The sequence below is a fragment of the Pristis pectinata genome, chromosome 3, assembly GCF_009764475.1.
Source record: "Pristis pectinata isolate sPriPec2 chromosome 3, sPriPec2.1.pri, whole genome shotgun sequence".
Classification (NCBI taxonomy): domain Eukaryota; kingdom Metazoa; phylum Chordata; class Chondrichthyes; order Rhinopristiformes; family Pristidae; genus Pristis; species Pristis pectinata.
Genome location: NC_067407.1, coordinates 137,675,041 through 137,702,512, shown reverse-complemented (window position 1 = coordinate 137,702,512; position 27,472 = coordinate 137,675,041). Strand labels below are relative to the sequence as shown.

The following is a 27,472-nucleotide window of genomic DNA, read 5'->3' as shown; positions in this document are numbered from 1 at the left end:
CTCTGTGTCACAACCTGGAGTCATTAGGTTGAGGACCAATATCTATGTTGTATTGCTCTGTGACTCTGTGACTCCTTGTGATGTATGCATCCAATTTACCCAGTGGTAATGTGCATGTCCCGGAACTATACCTCTCCTCTCAGTTATTGTTCGGCTGCAGAGAACAATGATCTTTTGAAGTGTAACCTCACCAGGTTGGGCAAAATATGAATTTCCTTGTGGTCCCTGTGGTGACAATGGCTAACCCGAGGGGACATAATTTTAAGGTGATTGGAGGAAGGGAGATGTCAGGGGTAAGTTTTTTACACAGAGAGCGGTGGGTGCGTGGAACGCACTGCTGGCAGAGGTTGTGGGGACAGATACATTAGGGACATTTAAGAGACTCTTAGATAGACACATGAATGATAGAGAAACAAATTGGGCTTCACTAGTGCTGTAAATTCGCAGTTATCTTAGTGCAGCCTTCAACCTGTTTTACAGAAGGGTAGCACACCCAGCTGGGAAATGAGAGGTTTTATTAATATTGCAAACGATCTCTGATCATAATACTAGCCTTACACTCCAGCAGTGGTGCGTGAATGGATTCCTGGTTGATACACTCACTAGAGACACGAGAGACTGCGGAGGCTGGGATCTGGAGCAACACACAATCTGCTGGAGGAACTCAGCGGGTCAGGCAGCATCTGTGGAGGGAAATGGACAGTGAACGTTTTGAATTGAGACCCTTCATCTGGACTGGGAACTGAAATGTCGACTGTTCAGTTTCCTCCATAGATGCTGCCTGACTTGCTGAGTTCCTCAATACACTCACTAGACTACCTGCACCTTTATTGTGCTGTGTTTGGTTTGGTTCTACCAACCCTGATCAAGACGGACTCACTTTGTGGCTGCATTGTGTGCTTGACCCCCTCACCAGCTCTGCCACACCCTCCCACCCCTACAAATCTTCAGTATCTGTGACAACTGACAATCACATATCCTTCCTTTAGCTGGGTTCAGGTTGTTGAAGAGCCACTGGGTTATGTTGTGACTGGAACTGGAATAATGGTCATAGAGTCATAGAGTGCCAGAATGTGGAAATAACCCTTTGGCCCATGGAGTCTATACTGACATCAAGCACCTACACTGATCCCGTTTTATTGATCCCACGTTCCCATCAACTCCCCCCAGATTCTACCCCTCACATACACACTGGGGTAATTTACAGTGGCCAATTAACCTTCCAACCCGCATATCTTTGAGATGTGTAGAGGAAACCCACGCGGTCACAGAGAGAACGTGCAAACTCCACACAGACAGCACTGGAGGTCGGGATCAAACCTGGGTCTCTGGCGTTGTGAGCTCTACCAGCTATGCCACTGTACTGTCCACTGCGTTCCAGCTCTGTTGAACTGTCTTCTGCACTCCTGGTGCTGTTAAGGGCTGTTAGCTGTTTATTGCACAGGGCACATCTATGTTGGTCTCTTTGTCATCCTTAGTAGGGTACTGAACCATTCTTTTGGACAAGAGGTTACATCACAAGCACATTCATGACCTACAGCATCTTCATTGGTCTGGATGGAGTGAAGAGACAAGTTTCACGAAGGAGGAACACCAGCAGCTCTGCTTCATTAGGAGTTTGAGGAGATTCGATATATCACCAAAGACTCTTACAAATTTCTCTAGATGTACAGTGGAGAACATTCTGACTGGTTGCACCACCGCCTGGCATGGAGGCTCCAATGTGCAGGATCGCAAGAGGCTGCAGAGGGCTGTAGACTCAGCCAGCTCCATCATGGGCATAACCCTCCCCACCATCAAGGACATCTTCAACAGGCGGTGCCTCAAGAAGGCGGCATCTATCACTAAGGACCCTCACCACTCAGGACATGCTCTCTTCTCGTTACTACCATTGGGGAGGAGTTAAGGAGCCTGAAGACCCACACTCAATGATTCAGGAACAGCTTCTTCCCCTCTGCCATCAGATTTCTGAACGGTCCATGAACCCATGAACACTACCTCGTTATTCCTTTTCTTTTGCACTATTTATTTGTTTTTGTGATTTATACATTTTACGCCTTTGCACTGTACGGCTGCCGCAAAACAATAATTTTTACGTCATCTAAATCAGTGATAATAAATCTTATTCTGATTCTGATTCTGAAGTATATTCCCACCAAAGTTGGAAGAATTCTATTGGAAATTCCTGCTCTGTCTTTGTAACGTCGGGGTGATCCACATTTACCTGTACAATGTGCTATATACAATGTGCGTCCAATTCATATGGTGTTAGTCAATAGGATGTGATGATTGTTAGAAAGCAGAGCACAGCTGCTGAGAGCATCCTGAAGGTTGACACCTGTCTAGACCATGTGATCTTGCTGTAGGCGCTTTTAATTGATGGCATGTGTCAACAGCTCCAGACATAGTGGAAAGGAAGCACAGTCTCACCAGCATTATTTCCACTCAAGATGTTAGTGCTTGGTCTCAGCTCTTCGCCGTTGACATTGTGAAGGAAGGTCCTTGGAGCGTCTGGCTAAGGCAATAAATTATTACCTTGTTCTCCGCCACTGATCTCACTCATCCCCCATTCTTTCAGTTAGAAAAGGAACCTGCCAGAGGACAACACACAAAGTGCTGGAGGAAATCTGCAGGTCAGTGTGTTAGAAACATAGAAACATAGAAAACCTACAGCACAATTCAGGTCCTTCGGCCCACAAAGCTGTGCCGAACATACCTTAGAAATTACTAGGCTTACCCATAGCCCTCTATTTTTCTTAGCTTCCATGTACCTATCCAAAAGTCTCTTAAAAGACCCTATCGTATCTGCTTCCACCACCGTTGCCGGCAGCCCATTCCACACACTCACCACTATCTGAGTAAAAACTTACCCCTGACATCTCCTCTGTACCTACTCCCCAGCACCTTAAACCTGTGTCCTCTTGTGGCCACCATTTCAGCCCTGGGAAAAAGCCTCTGTCTATCTACACGATCAATGCCTCTCATCATCTTATACACTATCAGGTCCCCTCTCATCCTACGTCCCTCCAAGGAGAAAAGGCCAAGTTCCCTCAACCTGCTTTCATAAGGCATGCTCTGCAATCCAGGTGACATCCTTGTAAATCTCCACTGCACCCTCTCTATGGCTTCCACATCCTTCCTGTAGTGTGTTGTTCCTCCAGTGCATGTGTATCCAGCTTGGTGAGTTCCTCCAGCGCTCTGTGTGTTGCTCCAGATTCCAGAACCGCAGATAACTAAGTGGGAACCTGGTGACTCCACAGAGATTCCTGTCCCACTGATGAAGCTTTGACTCCTATTAGGGGGGTGTGGAAGTTGGCTGTGTGCTCTGGCTGGTGCCTTGGGTACTGACAACTGGTGGAATGCAGGCAACACAAGAGCACTTCACTTTTTCACAGTGCTGCTTTTCTGCAGCACAGAAATAAAATGGTTCATTTCCATTGAATTTGTGTGTGTGTGTGTGTGTGTGTGTTTTGTGTGTGTGTGTGTTTTGTGTGTGTGTGTTTTGTGTGTATGTTGTGTGTGCATGTGTGTTAAATGTATGTGTGCATTTGTGTGTGTGTGTTTTGTGTGTGTGTGTGTGTGTTTTGTGTGTGTGTTGTGTGCGTGTGTTTTGTGTGCATGTGTTGTGTGCATGTGTGTTAAATGTATGTGTGCATTTGTGTATGTGTGTTTTGTGTGTGTGTGTTTTGTGTGCATGAATGTTAAATGTGTGTGTGTTTGTGTATGTGTATTTTGTGTATTTTGTGTGTGTGTTTTGTGTGTATGTTGTGTGTGCATGTGTGTTAAATGTGTGTGCATGTGTGTGTGCACATCTATTATTATGTAATTTAAAAATCGTCTGGTCTCAGTGCTCCAGCAGAGAGAGAGAGAGAGCAGGAATTAGTCAGACGTCTCACTTCAGATTATTATTGAGTTGAGCTGAAAGTAGGTGGGAGGGCAAAATGTCTGCACCAAGAGGTCACGTTGGTGGGCAAACAGTTTGGCAAATGTAGTTTAATGTAGGAAGGTGTGAGGTCATGCACTTCAGGAAGAGGAATCAAGAAACCAATCACTATATAAACAGTAAGAGGATGCAAATGAGTGGAGAACAGGGAGAACTTGGTGCTCTTGTGCATGAAACATAGAAAGTTTGCATAGGTGAAGAAAGCAATTAAGAAACCAAATGTCACATTTATGGGATTCTTTATGGGTTGGCTTTAAAAATAGAGGAGCATTGTTACAATGGAAAGACCATACTTGGAGCACTGCGCACGATTCTGGTCTCCTTATTTAAGAAAAGAGGCTGTCCAGAAGTGATTAATTAAGCTAATTATGGAATCACGCACAGCTACAAAAAGTTAGATCTGTACTTGTTGGAGTTTAGAATAACAAGGGTGGTCTTATTAAAACTCATAAGATCGAATGGGCATGACAGAGTGCAAATAAACATGAAATGCTGGAAACACTCAGCAGGTCAGGCAGCATCTGTGGATAGAGAAACAGTTATCGCTTCAGGTCTGGAACTCTTTGTCAGAACTGGGAAAGAGGGAAGACGTTAGTTTTCAGTTACAGGGCAGGTGGGACAGGTATGGGTGGAACAAAACCGATATCTCTGATTGGGTGAGGCAGGCGCGGGAGTGTAGCGGTTAGCGTGACGCTATTACAGCGCCAGCGACCCGGGTTCAACTCCCGCCACTGTCTGTAAGGAGTTTGTACCTTCTCCCCGTGTCTGCATGGGCTTCCTCTGGGTGCTCCGGTTTCCATCACGTTCCAAAAGACATAGAGGTTAGGAAGTTGTGGGCATGCTATGTTGGCGCTGGAAGTGTGGCGACACTTGCGGGCTGCCCCCAGAACACTCTACGCAAAGATGCATTTCACTGTGTGTGTCGATGTACCTGTGACTAATAAAGATGTCTTATCTTATCTTACCTTAGCTTATCTTATTTTATCCTATCAAAAGGGTTAATGGGAGCATTTAGAGTAGAGTTTAGAAACACATCATGCTTCTATATCTGTGTATTATGTTAGTATTGAGGCTGTGAGACATGCCCAGAAGGCCAGACTATACTAATAGAGAAAGGAAATACTGAGTCAACATGATAACACATAGAAATAGCCAGTTCTGACAGAGAGAGAGTGAGTTACCTGCAGTTGTGGAATTTGATATTGAGTCTGAGAAGCTGCAACTTGCCCAGATGGAGGATGAGGCGTTGTTCCTGAAACTTGTGTTGAGTTTCACATCAATAATCCAGATGGCATGGACAAGTTGGGCGGGAGGTCCTGTTTCTGTGCTGCATAACTATGTGACTCTAGTGTTGGAGGCCACAGGCAGGAAGGTCAAAATGGAAGTGGGATGGAGAATTAACATGGCAGGTGACTGGAAGCTCAGGTGCTCTGTAAAGCAATCGCTCAGGCTGCATTTGGTGAAGGTAGACGTTGATATGTTTCCACTCGCAAATTGGTAGCATTGTAAATTGGTTTATTAAAGAAAGCATTTGGCATTCTGACCTACATCAGTGGGGGCGTTGAGTACAGGAGTTGGGAAGTTATGATGCAGTTATATAAGACGTTGGTGAGGCTGCACTTGGAGTACAGTTTTGGTCACCCTGTTATAGGAAAGATGTTATTGAACGAGAAAGAGTGCAGAAAGATTTAACAGGATGTCGACTGGACTTGGGGGGCCTGAGTTACATGGAGAGGTTGTGTAGATTAAGCCTTTATTCCCTGGAATGTAGGAGATTGAGGGGTGACCTGATAGAGGTGTATAAATTCATGAGGGGCATAGACAGGGTGAAAGCACACAGTCTTTTTCCCAGGGAGGGGGGGCTAAAAACAAGAGGCCATAGGTTTAAGATCAGAGGCAAAAGATTTAAAAAGGGACATCAGGGGCAGCTTCTTCTTACAAAGGGTGGTGTGTATTTGGAATGAGCTGCCAGAAATAGTGGTTGAGACGGGCACGTTAGCAATGTTTAAAAGCCATCTAGATAAGTACATGGATGCGAGAGGTTTAGAGGGCTACCGGCCAAACGCGGGCAGATGGGACTAGCACACATTCGGCATGGACGAGTTGGGCCGAAGGGCCTGTTTCCGTGCTGTGTGACTCTATGGCTCTATTGTCACATGTACCGAGGTACAGTGAAAAACTTTGGTTTGCATGCCATCCATACAGATCATTTCACCACGTCAGTGCATTGAGGTAGTACAAGGGAAAACAGTAACAGAATGCAGAATAAAGTGTTACAGTTACAGACAAAGTACAGTGCAGGTATAGACAATAATGTGCAAGGCCATGACGAGATAGATTGTGAGGTCATGTGTCCAACTTATCATACGTGAGGTCCATTCAATAGTCTTATAACAGTGGGATAGAAGCTGTCCTTGAGCCTGGTGGTACGTGCTTTCAGGCTTTTGTATCTTCTGCTTGAAGGGAGAGGGGAGAAGAGAGAATGTCCGGGGTGGGTGGGGTCTTTGATTATGTTGGCTGCTTTACTGAGACAGTGAGAAGTGCAGACAAGAGTCCATGGAGGGGAGGCTAGTTTCTGCGATGTGCTGAGCTGTGTCCACAACTCTCTGCAGTTTCTTGCGGTCGTGAGCAGAGCAGTTGCTGTACCAAGCCATGATACATCCGGAGTGGATGCTTTCTATGGTGCGTCGGTAAAAATTGCTAAGCATCAAAGGGGACATGCTGAATTTCTCCAGCCTCCTAAGGAAGTAGAGGCGCTGGTGAGATGGTCTCAAATGAAGGCACAAGAGGGTGTAGGAATTTCTCACAGAGGTAATTCTCTACTGCAAAGGTTTGGGACGCTGGATCACTGGCGAAATTTAAAGAAGAGTGAGATACATTTTTGAAAACTCAGGGAATTGAAGGCTGTGGGGAACTGGCATTGTAAAGGAGATGAGGCCTGGGACAGATCAGGTATGATCTCATCGAATGGTATTGGAATTGGTTTATTATTGTCACTTGTACCGAGGTACAGTGAAAAACTTGTCTTGCATACCGTTCGTACAGGTCAATTCATTACACAGTGCATTGAGGTAGTAAGAGATAAAGAGATAAAGGTTTCTTTATTGGTCACATGTACATCGAAACACACAGCGAAATGCATCTTTTTGCGTAGAGTGTTCTGGGGGCAGCCCGCTAAGTGTCGCCACACTTCCGGCGCCAACATAGCACGCCCACAACTTCCTAACCTGTACGTCTTTGGAATGTGGGAGGAAAGTGGAGCACCCGGAGGAAACCCACGCAGACACGGGGACAACGTACAAACTTCTTACAGACGGCAGCTGGAATTGAACCCAGGTTGCTACACTAAAACAACAGAATACAGAGTAAAGTGTCACAGCTACAGGGAAGTGCATTACAGGCAGACAATAAGGTGCAAAGTCAAACAAGGTAGATTGTCAGGTCAAGAGTCCATCTCATCGTATAAGGGAATAATTCAATAGTCTTATCACAGTGGGATAGAAGCTGGCCTTGAGCCTGGTGGTACGTGCCCTCAGGCTCCTGTATCTCCTGCTTGACGGGAGAGGAGGGAAGAGAGAATGGTGTGGTAGGTGTGAAGTGCTTCTATATTCTTGTGATCTTATGATTCCCATAGGAAACCACAGAAGGAAATTATCTTTAGAAGTTTATTATACAAAGTCTTTATCTGACCAATTTCCCTTTGGCTTCTATGTTCATCCTACTGAATTTTATTTGAAAAGTACTCAGACATGGACAGACCCAAATTCAAGTTCACACACAAACTCTTTGCCCTTCACAGAACACGCAAAGTTCATGCTCATATACAGATGTTGACCAATATGCATATATACAATGTAATATATAGAACACATAAGAGCTTTAATCTACATGAAGACTGGGTAACCAAATGAGCAGGAACAGTGTGATGAAACAGGATTAAATAATACTCCAGAGGACTTTTGAGGAGGAGCGATCCATAGTTCACTGAAAGTGGCTGGGTAAGTGGATAAGGAGGCGTGTGGCATGCTTACCTTCATTGGTAGGGGTGTGGAGTATAAGAGTAAGGAAGTCAAGCTGAAGCTGTATAAAACCTCAGTGGGATCTGCTCTTGGAGTATTGTGTGCAGTTCTGGTCGCCCAGTTTTTGGAAGGATGTAGAGAGGGTGCAGAAGAGGTTCACCAGGATGCTGCCTGGAGTAGAGGGCATGAGCTATAAGGAGAGGTTGGATGAACTTGGGTTGTTCTCCCTCAAGCGTCGGAGACTGAGGGGAGACCTGACAGAGTTTTTTAAAATTATGAGTGGCATAGGTAGGGTAGACAGTCAGAATCTTTTCCCCAGGGTAGAAATGTCAAATACCAGAGGACATGATTTTAAGGTTAGAGGGGGGTAAGTTTAAAGGAGACGTGAGGGGCAAGTTTTTTTTACGCAGAGAGTGGGAGGTGCCTGGAGTGGGTTACCAGGGGTAGTAGTGGAAGCAGGAGTTTGGGGGAGTTTAAGAGGCTTTTAGATAGACACATGAATGTGTGTCAGGCGTTGTCTTTTACACAGAGAGTGGTGGGTGCCTGGAACACACTGCCGGCAGAGGTTGTGGGGGCAGATACATTAGGGACATTTAAGAGAATCTTGAGTAGACACATGAATGATGGAGAAATGGGGGACTATGTGGGAAGGAAGGGTTAGATAGATCTTAGAGCAGGATAAAATGTCGGCACAACATTGTGGGCCGAAGGGCCTGTACTGTGCTGTAATGTTCTACGTTCTATGTTCTCTGTGAAGGGAATGGAGGGATATGGATGATACAAGGGAGGAGGACACTTAGTATAAATTGGCATCAAGATTGACAAAACATCGTGGGCCGAATGGCCTGTGCAGTGCTGTACTGTTCTATGTGCTATGTTATTACAGGACAGAATCTTATACAAAAATTGAAAGTGACTTATTTCAGTCTGAAACCAGGGACTTAAATTCTGAACAAAACAAACCATGGATATATGAGGTGTAAGTTAGTTAAGGTAGATTAAGAAATTGTATCAAAAAGGATGACAGTAAAATAGCAATGGTAAATACTAACAGAATTAATGAATCATTTGCAAAATATCTTTGAGGCGCAAAAGCCAAACAGGGAAAGTCAAAGTCGGTCAAAATCGAGTTTATTGTCATCTGCACAAGTCCATGTGTGCACAGGTGCAATGAAAAACTTCCCTGCAGCAGCATCACAGGCACATAGCATCAGATAAGCAGCATTCACAAAAAAAACATAAATTAAACATAAATTATACACAATTTTTATGAGCAAGAACTCAATTACAAGAGCACAAAAAAAAAACAAAGTCCATTTTAGTGCAAAGTGATCAAAATGGTCATAGTGTTGCTAAACTGAGGCAGTGATTAGGGTTGTGCTGGTTGGTTCAAGAACCGAATGGTTGAAGGGAAGTAGCTGTTCCTGAACCTGATGGTGTGGGACTTCAGGCTTCTGTACCTCCTGCCCGATGGTAGCTGTGAGCAGATGGCGCGGTCCGGGTGGTGGGGATCTTTGATGATGGATGTTGCTTTCTTGAGGCAGTGCCTCATGTAGAGTCATGTGAAATGAATGGATATATTAGATCAATTAATGATATTAATTGGGTAATATTAGATAAATAGAAAATGGATAAAAAGCATCAAGCTCAGAATTCAGCAAAAGAGGACCAAGATATTAATAAAAAAGGGTAATTAAGTGAGAAAGTTAAAAACCGACTGTAAAGGTTTCTGTGGATATTTAAAACTGAATAGATAGACAGAAGTTAATGTGAATCCCTTACATATTGACACAGGAGAAGTTATATTGGAGAATTAGGAAATTGCAGATTACTGAGACGAAAACTTTGTATCTGTCTTCATGGAAGCAGACACAGAACTTGTTCTGGAAATTGTGGAGGACAACATGTCCAGAGTGAATGAAACCTGAAAGAAATCATCATCAATGAAACAAATGGTGGAATTAATGAGACTGAAAGTTAATAAACCCCCAGGATCTGATGATTGACACCTGAAGGTTTTGGTAAATTGGTTTATGATTGTCACATGTACCGAGGTACAGTGAAAAACTTGTCTTGCATACCTTTCATACAGATCAATTCATTACACAGTGCACTGGGGTAGTACAGGGTAAAACAATAACAGAATGCAGAATAAAGTGTTACAGTTACAGAGAAAGTGCAGTGCAGGCAGATAATAAGGTGCAAGGTCATAACGAGGTAGATTGTGAGATCAGTAGTCCATTTTATCATACTGGGGGACCATTCAATGGTCTTATAACAGTGGGATAGAAGCTGTTATAAGACTATTGAATGGTCCCTTAGTACAATAAGAAATCTTGTGGTTAAAGATCCCCTAGATGGTAGAGACCACAGGATGATAGAATTCCACGTACAGTTTGAGGATGAACACCATTGATCCATAACCAGTCTTCAATTTAATTAATGGCAATTATGATGGAATGAAGGAGGAGTTGTCTCAGGTGGACTGAGTAAACAATTGGAGAGACAGGGCAGTGGAGGGACAGGGGCAGAATTTCAAACTGCTGGTCAATGATGCTCAGCAAGAGTTTATCAGGGACACCAGCCTCCCCTCTTTGGACTCTGTCTTTACCTCTCGCTGTCTTGGTGAAGCAGCCAGCATAATCAAAGACCCCACCCACCCGGGTCATTCTCTCTTTTCTCCTCTTCCATCGGGTAGAAGATACAGCAGCCTAAGGGCATGTACCACCAGACTTAAGGACAGCTTCTACCCCACTGGGATAAGACTATTGAACGGTTCCCTTATACAATGAGGTGGACTATGACCTCACGATCTACCTTGTTGTGACCTTGCACCTTATTGCACTGCACTTTCTCTGTAGCTGTGACACTTTACTCTGTACTGTTATTGTTTTTACCTGTACTACATCAATGCACTCTGTACTAACTCAATGTAACTGCACTGTGTAATGAATTGATCTGTACGATTGGTATGCAAGACAAGTTTTTCACTGTACCTCAGTACAAGTGACAATAATAAGCCAAAACCAATCACAATCAAAAAGAGGGATTTCATGCGAAAGAAAGTGGTTAACAAAGGAGTTAAAGGATAATAAAAAATAAACTCTTGGAGGAACTCAGCAGGTCAGGCAGCATCTGTGGTGGAACATGGACAGTCAACATTTCAGGTTGAGACCCTTCATCTATTCAGATGAAGTGTCTTGATCCGAAATACTGACCATCCATCTCCCTCCATAGATGCTGCTTGACCCGTTGAGTTCCTCCAGCAGTTTGCTCTTTGCTCTAGATCCCAGCACTTACAGTCTCTGGTGTCTTCAGATAAACGATAATGTTAAATTGAAAAGTAGGAGATATGTACTGGCAAGGGCTAGTGGTCGATCAGAAATGTTTTTAGGATCCAGCAACAAAAGACTAAAAAGCTCAGAAGAAAGGAGAAATTGAGCTTTGAAAGAAGACTTGCAGGTAGTGTAAGAACAAACAGTAAAAGTTTCTATCGATATATAAATAGGAAGATGGCTGCTACAGTAAACACGGGGCCTCCAGGGAAGAGGTTGGTGAATTAATAACAGCAAGCAAAGAAATGTCAGATATGTTGATTACATTTTTGCATGAGTCTTCACACTGGAAGACATTGCCCATTTCCCGAAGATATCGGATGGGTTAATTTCAGATATAGTAGAACTTGCAAAAATCCCATTTACAAGGGAGAAAGTATTGGAGAAACTCAGTGGGCAAGTCACCAGGTCTGCATGCTTGGGTTTAGACAATGTGGCTGCAGAGACAGTGGACCCACTGGTTGATGGTTGAAAATTTTCATAACTCTCTAAACTCTGGGAGAAGATGGGAAAACAGCCAATGTTTCAAAAAAGGAAAAAAGCAGAAAACAGGGAACTACAGCCCAGTGAGTTTAACAACTATTATTAACAAGATTCTAGAGATAACAATTAAAGAGCATTATTTTGGAAAGCGGAATATAATTAAGTCTAGTCAACATAGTTTTATGAAAGGTAAATTGTGTTTGACAATTTACTACAGCTTTAAGGATGTGACAGAGAGTGTTGATAGAGGGGAACCTGTAGATGTAGTGTATTTAGAGTTCCAAAAGGCATTTGACAAGGTGACACATCGGAGACTAGTGCATAAGTTAAAAGCCCATGGTCTCGGAGGAAGTGTGTTAGAATGGATTGAAAACATTTTTTTCATAGAAAACAGAAAGTTGAAATAAATGGGTCCTTTTCATACTTGAAGAAGGTACTACTTGGATCAGTTCTTGATCCGTAATTGTTCACTGTTTACATTATTGGTATTGGTTTATTATTAATGACCTGCAGAAAGGAAAGGATGTGAGGTTTCCAACTTTGCTGATGATACGAAAATAGGTAGAAGGTCATCTTGTCCTACAGGTATTCTGCAACAGGATATATATAGATTGAGTGAGTGGGCAACAGACTGGCAAAGTGGAGTTCAATGTGGGGAAGTGCAAGGTCATGTAGAGTGAGAGAAATCAAAAGGTGGATTATTATCTAATTGAAGAAGGACTACAAGTGAGTGTTCAGAGGGATCTAGGTGTTCCAGTTCACGAATCACATAAAGCTAGCAGGCAGGTGCAATGTAGTTAGAAGGCAAAAGTCATATCGGTCTTTAGTGCAAAGGGGGTGGAGTTTAAACAAGAGGGAGGTTTTGTTGCATTTGTACAGGGTGTTGGTGAGGTCTCACCTGGAATACTGCATGCAGTTTTGGCCCCCTTGCCTAAAAGCAGGTATAGTTACATTGGAGGCAGTCCAAAGGCTCATTCTTGGGATGAGAGGATTGTCCAATCAAGAGACACTAAATAGTTTGGGCCTGTAGTCTTTGGAGTTCAGAAGAGTGAGAGGTGACCTTATTCAAACATATAGCTGAGAGGGCTTAACAAGATAGATGTTGGGATGTTTTCACCAAGATAAGATAAGATATCTTTATTAGTCACATGTACATCGAAACACACAGTGAAATGCATCTTTTGCATAGAGTGTTCTGGGGGCAGCCCGCAAGTGTTGCCATGCTCCTGGTGCCAACATAGCATGCCCACAACTTCCTAACCCATATGTCTTTTGGAATGTGGGAGGAAACCGGAGCACCCGGAGGAAACCCACACAGACACAGGGAGAACATACAAACACCTTACAGACAGCAGCTGGAATTGAACCCGGATCGCTGGCGCTGTAATAGCATTATGCTAACCTCTATCCGGTTACTCTATCTGGTTTCCTGTAGAACACTCTACGCAAAAGATGCATTTCACTGTGTGTTTTGATGTACATATGACTAACAAAGATCTGATCTGATCTGAAGAGCCTCAAACAAGGGACATCATTGCTAGATGAAGGGCTGAGATTGAGAGAGTGGATTCTAGTCACTGGAGTTAAGAAGGAGTTTGAAGTGTACATGATTCTGAGACGGATTGAAGAGTACTTGTTGAGAGCTGTCTCCTTCGGCTGGAGAGGCATGAGTTTTGAGACAGTCTCAGGAATCAGCTACTTATAGCTAAAATGATGGATTTTTATTTCAATTGTTTTGAATCATACCAGTGGCATTTTTTCCTGGGTGGAGGTCCAGTGACAGACACCTTCAATGGATCCCAAGGGCATGGGGACACTGTCTCAATAGAGAGAGGTTTATTACTCAATGTCCCATGATGAACAATATTTTCCAAGGGAAACTGAACAGTGAGGGATTGGAATGAGAAACAGTGACTTTTTTTGTGTGCCATCCATACAGGTCATTTCAAAACGTAAGTACATTGAGATAGTACTGTGGGAAAAGCAATAACACAAATCAAAATACAGTTACAGAGAAAGGGCAGTTCAGGTAGTCAATAAGGTGCAAGGGCCATGACAAGGTAGATTTGAAGTCAAGAGTTCATCTTTAATGTACAAGAGCTCCATTCACTAGTCTTATAACAGCGGGATAGAAGCTGTCCTTGAGCCTGGTGGTATGTGTTTTCAAGCTTTTGTATTTCCTACCTGATGGAAGGGGAGAGAAGAGAGAATGACCGGGGTGGGGTCTTTGATTATGTTGGCTGCTTTACCAAGGCAGTTAGAAATGTCAACAGAGTCCATGGAGGGGAGACTGGTTTCCGTGATGCGCTGAGCTGTGTCCACTCAGCTCTCCGCAGTTTCTTGCAGTCTTGGGCAGAACAGTTGCCATACCAAGCTGTGATGCATCCAGATGCATCTAGAAAAATAGCTGCATCTATAAAAATTGGTGAGGATCAATGGGGACATGCTGAATTTCCTTAGCCTTGATGAATTAGAGGCGCTGGCATGCTTTCTTGGCCTGCGGAGAAATGTCAGAGTTTAGTCTTCAATCTGCTTAATCTGGTCCTCTCAAGTGACTAACTTTATTAATTTACTTACTTATGGGAGATGGGCACTGTTGGAAAAACCATCCTTGACCAATCATTCACCCTTCCGTCATTGCCCGTGGTAAGGTGGTGGTGAGCTGCTGCCTTGAACCGCTGCAGTTCTTCCAGTGAAGGTGCTCCCACGGTGCTCTTGGGAAGGGATTCCCTGGATTTAGACCCAGTGATGATGAAGGATTGGCAATAATTCCCCAGGTGAATCTGGAATTGTGTGCTGGCCAGATTGGGTAAGGTCACAGATGTGCTTCCTTGAAGGACGTTGGTGAATCAGATTGCTTTTCCAACCTTGTGACATCATTTCTAATATTATCTTCCTTGTTATACAATTTCAGATTAAGTAATTAACTGAATTTATTTAAATATTAATAATAAAAGTTTGGCAGGAATCAAATGAATCATATCCTATTCAATCACATTTTATAATAATCCCAGCTACTGGGCTCAATGATTATTTAATAACCAATTAAGGCAAAATTGTAATGAAGCACTGATATCAATCGATGACTCGGGCTACATGTACATCAGCTAATTATTTGTGCACCTCTTTGTTTGGAACTCAATAAGCAACTCCTACTTCTTGGAATCTTTGGGAGAGGGTTGGGAAATTTATTCCCTCTGCATAATCTGAACAGTGAAAGGTGAAACCAAGCTTATTTTGAGCTGGCGCTGGTAACTTAATGAGACAGACTCAGCCAATGTCAATTCAAAGTCATTAGATGGTGGAGTTAGAGATTCATCAGCATTGAAACAGGCCCTTCAGTGCAACTCATCCATGCCGACTGTGTTGCCCAGCGAGCTAGTCCCATCTGCCTGCGTTTGGCCCATAGGCCTCTAAACCTCTCCCATCCACGTACTTATCTAGATGGCTTTTAAATGTTGCTGATGTGCCCACCTCAACCACTATTTCAGGCAGCTCATTCCAAATAAGCACCGCCCTTTGCGTGAAGAAGCTGCCCCCGATGTCCCTTTTAAATCTCTCGTCTCTGATCTTAAATCTATGCTCTCTTGTTTTTAGCCCCCCCTCCCTGGGAAAAAGTCTATGTGCTTTCACCCTGTCTATGCCCCTCATGACCTTAGGTACCTCTATCAGGTCAACCCTCAACCTCCTACGCTCCAGGGAATAAAGTCCTAGTCTACGCAACCTCTCCTTGTAACTCAGGCCCCCAAGTCCAGGTAACATCCTAGTAGATCTTTTCTGTACTCTTTCTAGGTTAATAAAATCTTTTCTATATCAGGGTGACCAAAACTGTGCACAATACTCCAATTGTGGCCTCACCAACGTCTTATATAACTGGAATGTAACGTCCCAATGTCCTGAATAATAGCTGACCAAAGTAGTTCCTAGGCAGAGACCTAAGGGAAGAATTTATCTGATGTTTTTGGATTTAATAGTTGAGGATGCTGATCCCAGTCTTGTTCCTTTAATAACAAATATCCTGTGCAAACAGAATTTAGACTGATGATCCAGAGTTGAGGAGTCAGCTCATTCAACAGGCACTAGTGAACACACCTGAGATGATTTCAATTACTTATCCAGCAGGCTTTTGAAGAGGACTGATGACCCCAAACCTCCCACTGCATTTCAGCAGAGAATCCTTGGCAGGATGGCCCCCTCAGCTGGTCTGTGACTTCCAAGCCTGAGCGTCACAAGGCAGGAGTCAGAGATGGGTTCAGCCCGGCTGCTTGGCTGCTGAAAACAGCTCTGAGGCCAGGGGTGACCAAACATGCTGAGCTAAGGGGCAGCATGAGTTTCATATCTGACCCCTCAGCTTCAGACCAGGGATGGCTGGTGAACGTAACATGACCCCATTCATTTATATGAGGTTACTGTTTTTGAATGAAAAGATAACTACAGGTAAGTTGATTGTTTTTACTTCATTTATGTTACTTTTAAAATTATTTTAAAAGATTTATTTCTATAATAAATGATTTAAGTTTTTTTTCCTATAATTGTTTAAATACTTTTGAACCATTTAAATTGTCTGTGATCGCCAGAGATGCAAAAACTGTTTTGCAAGAACCCTTTAGAGAGTCATATAGCATGGAAATGGGCCCTTCGGCCCAACTGGTCATGCCAACCAGGATGCCCATCTGAGCTAGACCCATCTTTGGCCCATATCCCTCTAAACCTTTCCTATCCGTGTACCTGTCCATGCACCATTTAAACGTTGTTAATGTACCTGCCTCGGCCACTTCCTCTGGCAGCTCGTTCCAAATACTGACCACCCTCTGGATGAAAAAGGTTCCTATTAACCTGACTTCTCTCACCTTAAACCTGTGCCCCCTAGTTCTTGAATCCCCAACCCTGGGAAAAAGACTGTGCGCATTCACCCTATCTATGCCCCTCATGATTTTATACACCTCTATAAGATCATCCCTCATGCTCCTGCACGCCAATGAATAAAGTCCCAACCTGCTCAACCTCTCTCCATAATTCAGTCCCTCGAGTCCCGGCAACATCCTCTTAAATCTCCTCTGTACTCTTGCCAGCTAAATGGCATTTTTTACGATAGCAGAGTGACCAAACCTGAACACAATATTCCAAATGCGGCCTCGCTGACATTTTGTACAGTTGCAAAGTAACATCCCAACTTCTATACTCAGTGCCTTGACTGATGAAGGTCAGCGTGCCAAACGCCTCCTTCGCTGCCCTGTCTACCTGCGACGCCACTTTCAGAGAACCACGTACTCGAACTCCACAAGTTGCCAGAAGTCCAACAGGACAGCTCAGAGATCCCAGCATCCGCCACCTGAAGCCAGGTCACTCACTACCTGAGGGCCACTGTACCTCATGGGAATAACAACACCAGTAAGGCCTGGAGGAGAATTGGACCCACGGGGCCTCAAAAGGAAGTGTCACTGTGGGACGGTGAGGCTAGTGGAGGGACAAGTGAGTGTAGAGGGAGCAACAAAGCCCAGGAAGTCGGCCAAACTAAGCACAATCCAATCCATTGAATCTGCTTTCCATACAATGAAAGACCTTCACCTCGCACCCAGTTCTTTTACAATCAGTTGCTGACAACTACCTACCGACCTGCACATCTATGGGATGTGAGATGAAGCCAGAGCACCTGGGGGAAACCCACGCGGTCACAGGAAGGATGTGAAAATTCCACACAGACAGCACCCGAGGCCAGGATCGAACCAGGTCTCTGGAGCTGTGAGGCAGCGGATCTACTAGCTGCACCACTGTGCCACCCATTGCTCAGGCACTCCACATTGCCTCCAATAAGCCGACACACTGCTGCAGTTTCACACAGTGTGTCCCTCAAGCTCCTGGCTTAATACAACGGGTTGTGTCTCATGGTTTCACTCACCCGGTTACAGATGATGCCTGATTAGCCGATTTGACTCACTGCCAGAGACGAATTAAAATATAAATGACTAAGAAATGATATACTGGTACATGGTCAGGAGCTGAGTTTAATTACTCCGAATCTACCATCCACATGGCATTAATAACTGAAACTGTGTACTGTGTCCAGTTCTGGTCACCTCATTATGGGAAGGATGTGGAAGCGTTGGAAAAGGTGCAGCGGATATTTACCAGGTTGCTGCCTGGTTTAGAGAGTATGCATTATGAAGAGAGACTAAGGGAGCTAGGGCTTTACTCTTTGGAGAGAAGGAGGATGAGAGGAGACATGATAGAGGTAGACAAAACATTAAGAGGAATAGATAAAGTGGACAGCCAGTGCCTCTTTCCCAGGGCACCAATGCTCAATACAAGAGGGCATGGCTTTAAAGTAATGGGTGGGAAGTTCAAGGGAGATATCAGAGGAAGGTTTCTTACCCAGAGAGTGGTTGGGGCATGGAATGCGCTGCCTGGGGTGGTGGTGGAGGCAGGTACATTGGTCAAATTCAAGAGATTGTTGGATAAGCATATGGAGGAATTTAAAATCGAGGGATATGTGGGAGGAAGGGGTTAGATAGCCTTAGGCAAGGTTTAAGGGTCGGCACAACATTGTGGGCCAAAGGGCCTGTATTGTGCTGTACTGTTCTATGTTCTATGTTCTAGGAAACACATTTGCTTTCTCTAATGAATTAAAGTGAAGAAACTTCACCTCCATGGATCTACTCTATTATAACACAGAAGAAGGCCATTCAGCCCATCATGTCCTCTCAGTTGGAAGAGTGGGCAAAGAAGTGGCAGATGGAATACAGTGTAGGGGAGTGTGGGGTTAGGCACTTTGGTAGGAAGAATAAAGGTGTAGACTATGTAATGGTTAGCACAATGCTATTACAGCATCAGTGACCTGGGTTCAATTCCCGCCACTGTCTGTAAGGAGCTTGTATGTTCTCCCCGTGTTTGCGTGGGTTTCCTCCCACATTCCAAAGATGTACAGGTTAGGAAGTTGTGGGCATGCTATGTTGGTGCTGGAAGTGTGACGACACTTGCGGGTTGCCCCCAGAACACTCTACGCAAAAATGCATTTCACTGTGTGTTTCGATGTACCTGTGACTAATAAAGAAACCTTATTTTCTAAATGGAGAGAGAATTCAGAAATCAGAGGTGCCAAGGGACTTGGGAGTCCTAGTTCAGGATTCCCTTAAGGTTAACTTGCAGGTTGAGACAGTAGTAAGGAAGGCAAATGCATTGTTAGCGGACATGTCAAGAGGACTAGATTAACAAAGCAAGGATGTACTGCTGAGGCTTTATAAGGTGTTGGTCAGACCGCATATGGAATATTGTGGACAATTTTGTTCCCCGTATCTATGGAAGGATGTGCTGGCCCTGGAGAGGGTCCAGGGGAGGTTCAGAGAATGATCCCAGGAATAAAATGTTTAATGCATGAGGAGCGTTTTATGTCTCTGGGCCTGTACTCGATGGAGTTCAGAAGGATGAGGGGAGATCTCATCGAAACCTACTGGATACTGAGTGGATGTGGAGAGGATGTTTCCATCAGTGGGAGAGTCTAGGACCAGAGGGCACAGGCTCAGAATAAATGGACGTTCCTTTAAAACTGAGATGAAGAGGAATTTCTTCAGCCAGAGGACGGTGAATCTGTGGAATTCGTTGCCACAGACGGCTGTGGAGGCCAAGACATTGGGTGTATTTAAGGCAGAGATTGATAGGTTCTTGATTGGTGAGGGGGTTAAGGGTTACAGGGAGAAGGTGGGAGAATGGGGTTGAGAGAAAGAAAACAAAAATCAGCCATGATTGAATGGCGGAACAGACTCGATGGGCCGAATGGCCTAATTCTGCTCCTATATCTCATGGTCTTTTGTTTTCTTGCAGCAAAACTACCCCTCTTCTCATTTTCCTGTAACCCCATAACTTTCTCTCACATGCCCCTTTGACTTTACGGTAAAGGATAATTCACTGTGGCCAATTAACCTACCAACACACCTTCGGGCTGTGGGAGGAACCCAGAGTACCCATGGACTCACAGGGGGAACATGCAAACTCCACACAAACGTATCAACCACTCAGATCGTTTGGCTTGATTCTGCAATATAAACCAGGCGGGGATTACAGATCAATAATTAAAGGGACCTAGGTCAGAGGAGAGCTGATGAATCCGAAAGTGAATCTTCCCTGAGCTTGCACAGGAACTATATAGGGGTTGAAGAAGCAGGTCCATCACCTGCATTTCAAGTGCAGCCTGAGGTGATTTTTAAGTGCTTGGCTTGCCAAACCATAGGAAAAAATGCTTCATAAAAGTAAGGGAAGGCTGTGGGTAAGAATAAAGAATATAGTTTGAAATTCTTCAGAAAAAAAATTTAGGAATTGAAGATACATCATGTATGAGAAAACCTACTTTATTTGCCAAACCTTGCCTCTGCTGAATTCTGAATCTCCTATCTCAGTATTCCTGTTATCCTTTGGAACCCGTCCGTGGAGAGTTTTGTTTGACAGATTATTGGTGCATAGGTTCTTTCAGAATGCATGACCCAAGTTATTTTCACAGCTTATGGGCTGATACTCTTCCTAATTGATGTAATATTTAGAAGGTTTAAGGAGTGCAGATTTCTGTCCAGTAAAGGTGCAAATGATGATAGAATTGCTACAGGAGGGAGAGAGCAAGAGAAAGAGGGAGAGAGGAGAGAGAGGAGAGAGAGAGAGAGAGAGAGAGAGGGAGAGGGAGAGGGAGAGAGAGAGAGAGAGAGAGAGAGAGAGAGAGAGAGAGAGAGAGAGAGAGAGAGAGAGAGAGAGAGAAAAGGAGAGGGATGTTTGGAGACCTGACAAGAGCTTTCTAAAAAGAGAGAAGGGAAAGAGTGTGAGGGTAAGAGATCACCAACTAGAGGTGTAGTTACAGTTTTAGTTGGTGATCTCTCCCCCTCAAACTCTTTCCCTTCCCCCTGTCCCTGATGACACAGATGCAGTGTGTCCTGGGACCCAGTGTCCTGTCCACAGGTAAGATAAAATAAGATTTCTCTGTTAGTCACATGTACATCGAGACACACAGTGAAATGCATCTTTTGCGTAGAGTGTTCTGGGGGCAGCCCGCAAGTGTCGCCACGCTTCCGGTGCCAACATAGCATGCCCACAACTTCCTAACCCGTACATCTTTGGAATGTGGGAGGAAACCGGAGCACCCGGAGGAAACCCACGCAGACACGGGGAGAACGTACAAACTCCTTACAGACAGCAATGGGAATTGAACCCGGGTCACAGGCACTGTAATAGTGTTATGCTAACTGCTACACTACCGTGCCTGCATAGGATGTAGGACACATTAGTATGCAAGTTAGGACTCTATAGACCTCATTCCTTGGTAATAATGGTTACCATGGGCATGAGCAGTTTAATACAAGCTGTGTTAATGAAAAGTACCAGATAAATATCAGTACAAAAGTTTCTGTGTTTCCTTGGAGACGAAGTTGGAGCAAGGAGAAAGGAAACCATTTCACAAAAATGCAGTTTATATTAATTTTCATTTTACGTTAAGTTTTACATTTCAATATCAGAAACAGTGACCTCAAAAGCAACCAACGTCAGGTTAACTTCAACCTGTTTATGGGTTAGGTGTAGTTATCAAAACAGCCTTGTTCTGAAATAGCAATCGTCAACTACCAGAACAAAATGCTGAACCCAAGTTATCACAGCTCAACTCTAAACCCCAAGGCCCATGACTGGAGAGTGAAAGCATCTTGCAAACAGCTGTGAAGTTTCATGGGATGGCGCAGAGCAGGTAGTGGTGCTGCCTCACAGTTCTGGTGACCCGTGTTCGATCCCGACCTCTGGTGCTGTCTGTGTGGAGTTTGCACGTTCTCCTTGTGACCGCCTGGGTTTCCCTTGGGTGCTCCGGTTTCCTCCCACATCCCAAAGACGTGCTGGTAGATAAATTGTCCTCTGTAAGCTTCCCCTTAGTGTGGGTAAGAGGTCCGGGAATCAAAGGGGAGTTAGTGGGCATGGAAGGAAGGGAATAAATTGCAGGGGTACCGGGAAATAAGGAGAGTGGGAATGGGACTGAGGAGATGGCTTTACTGGGAACCAGCATGAGCCCAATGGACCGAATGTCCTCCTTCTGTTTTGTTATAAGTTGGTAACTTTATACAAACCTATCTGGTTCGCTGAAGTAAAGAAGGAATTCTACTGTCCTTCCCTGGTCTGCCCTTTATACATCTTCAGGCCCACTAGTGTGGTTGACGCTCAAGTATTTCCTCAGTTCAGGGTGGCTAAAGTTTTGCACAATACTGGTTTTGGGCAGCAGCATCCACATCCTCCTAGTGAATAAAGAAATAAAGTAAACCCTTTCAGCGGTTGAGTTTGTCAGCCATCCAACACTCCAATGGGAGAGCTGTCTGTGAATCGTGTAGTTCTCATATAAAGCTACAAACAATCTGCTGGAGGAACTCAGCAGGTCAAGCAGCATCTTTGGGGGGAAAGGAATTGATGTTTTGGGTCAAAACCCTGCTCAGGACTGATCGGGGGGAGGGGAGATGGCCAGTGTGAAGCGGGGTGAGATAGGAGCTGGTAGGTGATTGGTGGACTGAGGAGGAGTGAGGGATGATGGCAACCCTTCCCCCTCCCCTACCTGGCTCGATCTGCTCATCAGCCTGTTCCCCTCCTCAGTTCACCAATCACCTCCTGGCCCCTGCCTCACCCCTCCCCCTCTCCTCTTTATACCGGCCATCTCCCCTCTCCACTCTCAAGTCTTGATGCAGGTACTCGACCCGAAATGTCGACAATTTCCTTCCCCCTTCCCCCCCCCAACAAATGTTGCTCGACCCACTGAATTTCTTCAGCAGATTGTTTGTTGCTCCAGATCCCAGCATCTGCAGTCCCTTGTGTCTCTTGATAGAGATAGATAGATATACAGATAGATAGATAAATGGGTAGATAGACAGACAGACAGACAGATAGATAGATAGATAGATAGATAGATAGATAGATAGATAGATAGATAGATAGATAGATAGATAGATAGATAGATAGATAGATAGATAGATAGATAGATAGATAGATAGATAGATAGATAGATAGATGGATGGATTTTGGCATCTGCAGTCTCTTGTGTGTCTCTAGATTTCAGATGAAGCTGGATAAACAACTGAGATGGAAAGGAATGGATTGAGGAGTCAGGAATGTGAACCATATGGAAAGAATATTGGAATGAAATAGCTCCTGCACTATAAAACTCAGTGCGAGAAGGGATTGGTTCAAACATAAAATCTTGAGGGTTCTTGACAGGGTGGACGTGGGGAAGATGTTTCTTCTCCTTGAGTGGTGTAGTGGTTCATACAGCTGCATCATAGCTCCAGTGAACCAGGTTTGATCCTGACCCCTGGAACTGTCCATTACATGTTCTCCCTGTGACCACGTGGGTTTCCTCTGGGTGCTCCAGTTTCCTCCCACACCCTAAAGATGACCAGGTTGGTAGGTTAATTGGCCACTGTGAAATGGTCCGAGTGTCGTGGGTACGACAGAATCTGGGGGGGAGTTGATGAGAATGTGGAGATAATAAAAACATGGGATTGATGCAGGATCAGTGTAAGTGGGTGGTTGAAGGTCAGTGCACTCGGTGGGCTAAAGGACCTTTTTCTATGCTGCATCTCTCTGCTTCTACGTCTCTGTGAAAGATTTCCTCTCAGAGGGTAATGAGTCTTTGGAACTCTCTTCTGCAAAGGGCAGCGGAAGCAGTCTTTGAACATGTTTTTAAGGCAGAGGTGGTTAAATACTTGATAAGGTTGAGGGGGAACGGTTACTAAGGGGTAGTAGGAACATGGTTAGTAAGTTTGCCAATGACTCTAAAATAGGTGGTATCATAGACAATGAAGAAGGACATCAGGAATTACAGAGTGATCACGATCAGCTGGGTAAGTGGGCTGAGGAATGGCGAATGGAGTTTAATTCAGATAAGTCCAAGGTGTGGCCTTCTGGAAAGCCAAACCAGGGTAGGACTTTCACAGGGAATGGTGGGGTCTTGGGCCGTGTTGTAGAACAGAGGGACCTGGAAGTACAGGTACATGGTTCTCTGAAAATGGCGCCGCAGGTAGACAGGGTGGTGATGAAGTCAGGTCATTGAGTATAGAAGTTGGGATGTTATTTTTCAATTGGACAAGATATTTGTGAGGGTGCACTTGGAATATTGTGTTCAGTTTTGGTCACCCTGCCCTACGAAGGATGCCATTCAGATGGAAAGAGTGCAGTAAAGATTTATGAGGATGTTGCCAGGACTCGAGGGACCGGGATATAATGAGAGATTGGGCAGGCTAGGACTTTATTCATTGGAGGATAGGAGACCGGGTGGTAATTTTATAGAGGTGTATAAAATCATGAGGGGCATAGACAGGGTGAATGCACACTGTATTTTTCCCAAGGTTGGGGAATCAAGAACTAGAGGGCATAGGTTGAAGGTGAGAGGGGAGAGATTTAATAGGAGCCTGAGGGGCATCTTTATGACCCAGAGGGTGGTCAGTATATGGAACGAGCTGCCAGAGGAAGTGGTTGAGGCAGGTTCATTAACAGCATTTAAAAGACATTTGGACAAGTACATGGATAGGAAAGATTTAGAAGGAGCAACATGCAAAAAGCTGGAGGAACTCAACAGGTCAGGCAGCATCTGTGGAGGGAAATGTATGGCCAAGTCAAATTTCCTCCACAGATGTAGCTTGACCCATTGAGTTCCTCCAGCATTTTGTGTGTTGCTCCAGATTCCAGCATCTGCGGTCTCTTGTGTCTCCAAAGTTTAGAGGATATGGGCCATCATGGGCAAATGGGACTAACTTAGAGGAGCATCTTGGCCAGCATGGACAAAGGGAGTTGAAGTGCTGTATGACTCTATGACTCAGTCAGGTCAGCCGTGACCTTATTGACTGGAGGAGCCAGCTGGAGACACTCTTAAACTGTGAAGTTGGTTTGTACTCCTTTCTCGTTGCTGCAGGTATAAGGCAATTGTAAACCCCATGGACATCCAGGAGTCCAGCGCTGTCCTCCACACCTGTCTGAAGGCAGTCACCATATGGATGATCTCGATGGTCCTGGCCATACCAGAGGCTGTGTACTCACAGGTGGTCCAGCACCACAACGGAGACAACAAGAGTTTCAGCGCCTGCGTGCCTTACCCGCTCTCTGATAAGCTGCACCCGAAGATCCACTCGGTGTTGATATTCTTGGTCTATTATCTCATTCCCCTCAGTATTATCAGCATCTACTACTTCCACATCGCCCAGACCCTGATCAAGAGCGCACACAACATGCCTGGAGAGAGCAGTGATCATGCCAAGCGACAGGTAAGCCGAAAGAAGTTGTTGTTACTTTCTTAGAAGGTTAAGGAGGTATGGCTTGTCACCGAACACTCTGACAACCTCCTACAGATGTGCTGTTGAAGGTAGCTTGACTGGTTGCATCACGGTCTGGTACGGCAATTCCAATGCACAGGAACATTAGAAACTGCAGAGAGTGGTGGACTCAGCCCAATACATAACGGGCACATCCCTCCCCACCATCGGTAGTATCTACAGGAGGTGCTGCCTCAGGAAGGCAACATCCATCATCAAAGATCCCCACCATCCGGGCCATGTCATCTTCTCGCAGCTACCATCGGGCAGGAGGTACAGAAGCCTGAAGTCCCACACCACCAGGTTCAAGGACAGATACTTCTTGAATCAACTGGCACAACTTTAATCACTAGAGCTTAGCAATACTATGACCACTTTGCACTACAATCGACTATTTTTTTTTGTTCAAATTGTGTTCTTTCTTGTAAAAATTGTGTATAATTTATGTTTAATTTATTTCTTATGAAAGTTGTGTATCTGATGCTTTGTGCCTGTGATGCTGCTGAAAGGAAGTTTTTCATTGCACCTGTGTGTACCTGTACTTGTGCATATGACAATAGGCTCGATTCTGACTTTGACTTTCTAACACAGAGCAGGTGAGCAGAAGCAGCGTGGTACGTATTATGTAGCACATTGAAAGAGAGGCAGAGAGATCTGGGGTCAGTGCCCTGGCCATTGTAACAGTGGTGGAGAGATTAAATTCGGGGGTGGATGAGGGTCTAGAGCTGGGGAAGTGCAGATAGTTGGAGGATTACAGGACCAGAAAGTTGCGAGGTGGTGTTTGGAGTGTGTCCGTGGTTCAGGTTCATGTTGGAAAGATATTTCTCCCATTCTCCCAGTATCTTTCAGCCATCAGTTTCACTGTGTGTTCCCTGGTCCTTACCCAATGGGTGAAACCTCTTTATGCGAAACCCTTGTAAGGATGTAAGAACTTGTAGCAGCAGGAGTCCACTTCAAGTTCAAGTTCAAGTTAACTGTCATGAGCATCTATACACGGATTATAAATGCCATGGAAATTAGCTCTTTACAGCAGCAGCGCAGTATGTTACAAACATGATAATTATAGACTTAAATATAACATACATGTGCACAAAAAATAAACAGCAAAATAAACATCATGACACGAGTACAAGTTCAGAGAGAGAAAAAGAAATATAGTCCAGGGTAGTGTTTGAGTTTTTCAGGTGGGTTCAAGAACCTGACGGCAGTGGGGAAGAAGCTGTTGTTGAACCCTGAGGTGTGGGTCTTCAGGGTCCTGTACCTGCTGCCTGATGGCAGCATCGAGAAGAGGGCATGGCCTGGATGGTGGGGGTCCTTGATGATGAATGTCGCCATCCTGAGACATTGCCTCTTGTAGGTGTCCTTGAGGGTGGGGAGAGCTGTACCCAACGTTGGAACCGGCTGAAGTCCCAACTACTCTCTGTAGCCTCTTGCGTTCCTGTACATTGGAGTCCCAAACCAGGCCGTGATGCAACCAGTCAGAATGCTTTCCCACTATACATCTGTAAAAGTTTGTCAGAGTCTTCGATGACTTGCTGTACCTCCTTCTAAAGAAAGTAGAGACCTGGCTCACCTTCTTCATGTTGCATCTATGTGCTGGACTGAGGATAGATCCTCTGGGATGTTGATAGAACAATAGAACATTACAGCACATTACAGGCCGTTTGGCCCACGATGCTGTGCCAACATTTTATCCTGCTCTAAGATCTATCTAACCCTTCCCTCCCACATAGCCCTCCATTTCTCTATCATTCATGTGTCCAAGAGTCTCTTAAATGTCCCTAATATATCTTCCCCCACAACCTCTGCCGGCAGTGCGTTCCACGCACCCACCACCCTCTGTGTAAAAATCTTACCCCTGATATCCCCCTTATACCTTCCTCCAATCACCTTAAAATTATGTCCCCTCGTGTTAGCCATTGTCGCCCTGGGAAAAAGTCTCTGACTGTCCACTTGATCTATGCCTCTTATCGTCCTGTACACCTCTATCAAGTCACCTCTCATCCTCCTCCTCTCCAAAGAGAAAAGCTCTAGCTCACTCAACCTATCCTCATATTGATACCCAGGAACTTGCTCACCCTTTCCACCACAGACCCTTCAATAAATTAGATAAATGAGGAAAGGAAGGCAGAAAACACTGAAGGTGTGGATTGGAAAGAGAAGGGAGGAAACTCCTGTGAAGCATAACCAGTGGGCCAGTCTATTGGTATTGGTATTGCTTTATTATTGTCACTTGTACCGAGGTACAGTGAAAAACTTGTCTTGCACACCGATCGTACAGGTCAATTCATTACACAGTGCAGTTACATTGCGTTAGTACAGAGTGCATTGATGTAGTACAGGTAAAAACAGTAACAGTACAGAGTAAAGTGTCACAGCTACGGA

At 44.6% G+C, this 27,472-nt stretch overlaps 1 protein-coding gene across 1 annotated transcript in view; it reads left to right on the top strand.

Annotated features, from left to right (window-relative positions):
* nmbr (neuromedin B receptor) overlaps positions 1-27,472 on the top strand; it is a 65,019-nt gene that overhangs the window by 8,367 nt on the left and 29,180 nt on the right. The window contains exon 3 of the mRNA XM_052011278.1: positions 24,691-25,039. Within this exon, the coding sequence (XP_051867238.1) occupies positions 24,691-25,039 (349 nt within the window). The remainder of the gene's footprint in view (positions 1-24,690; positions 25,040-27,472) is intronic.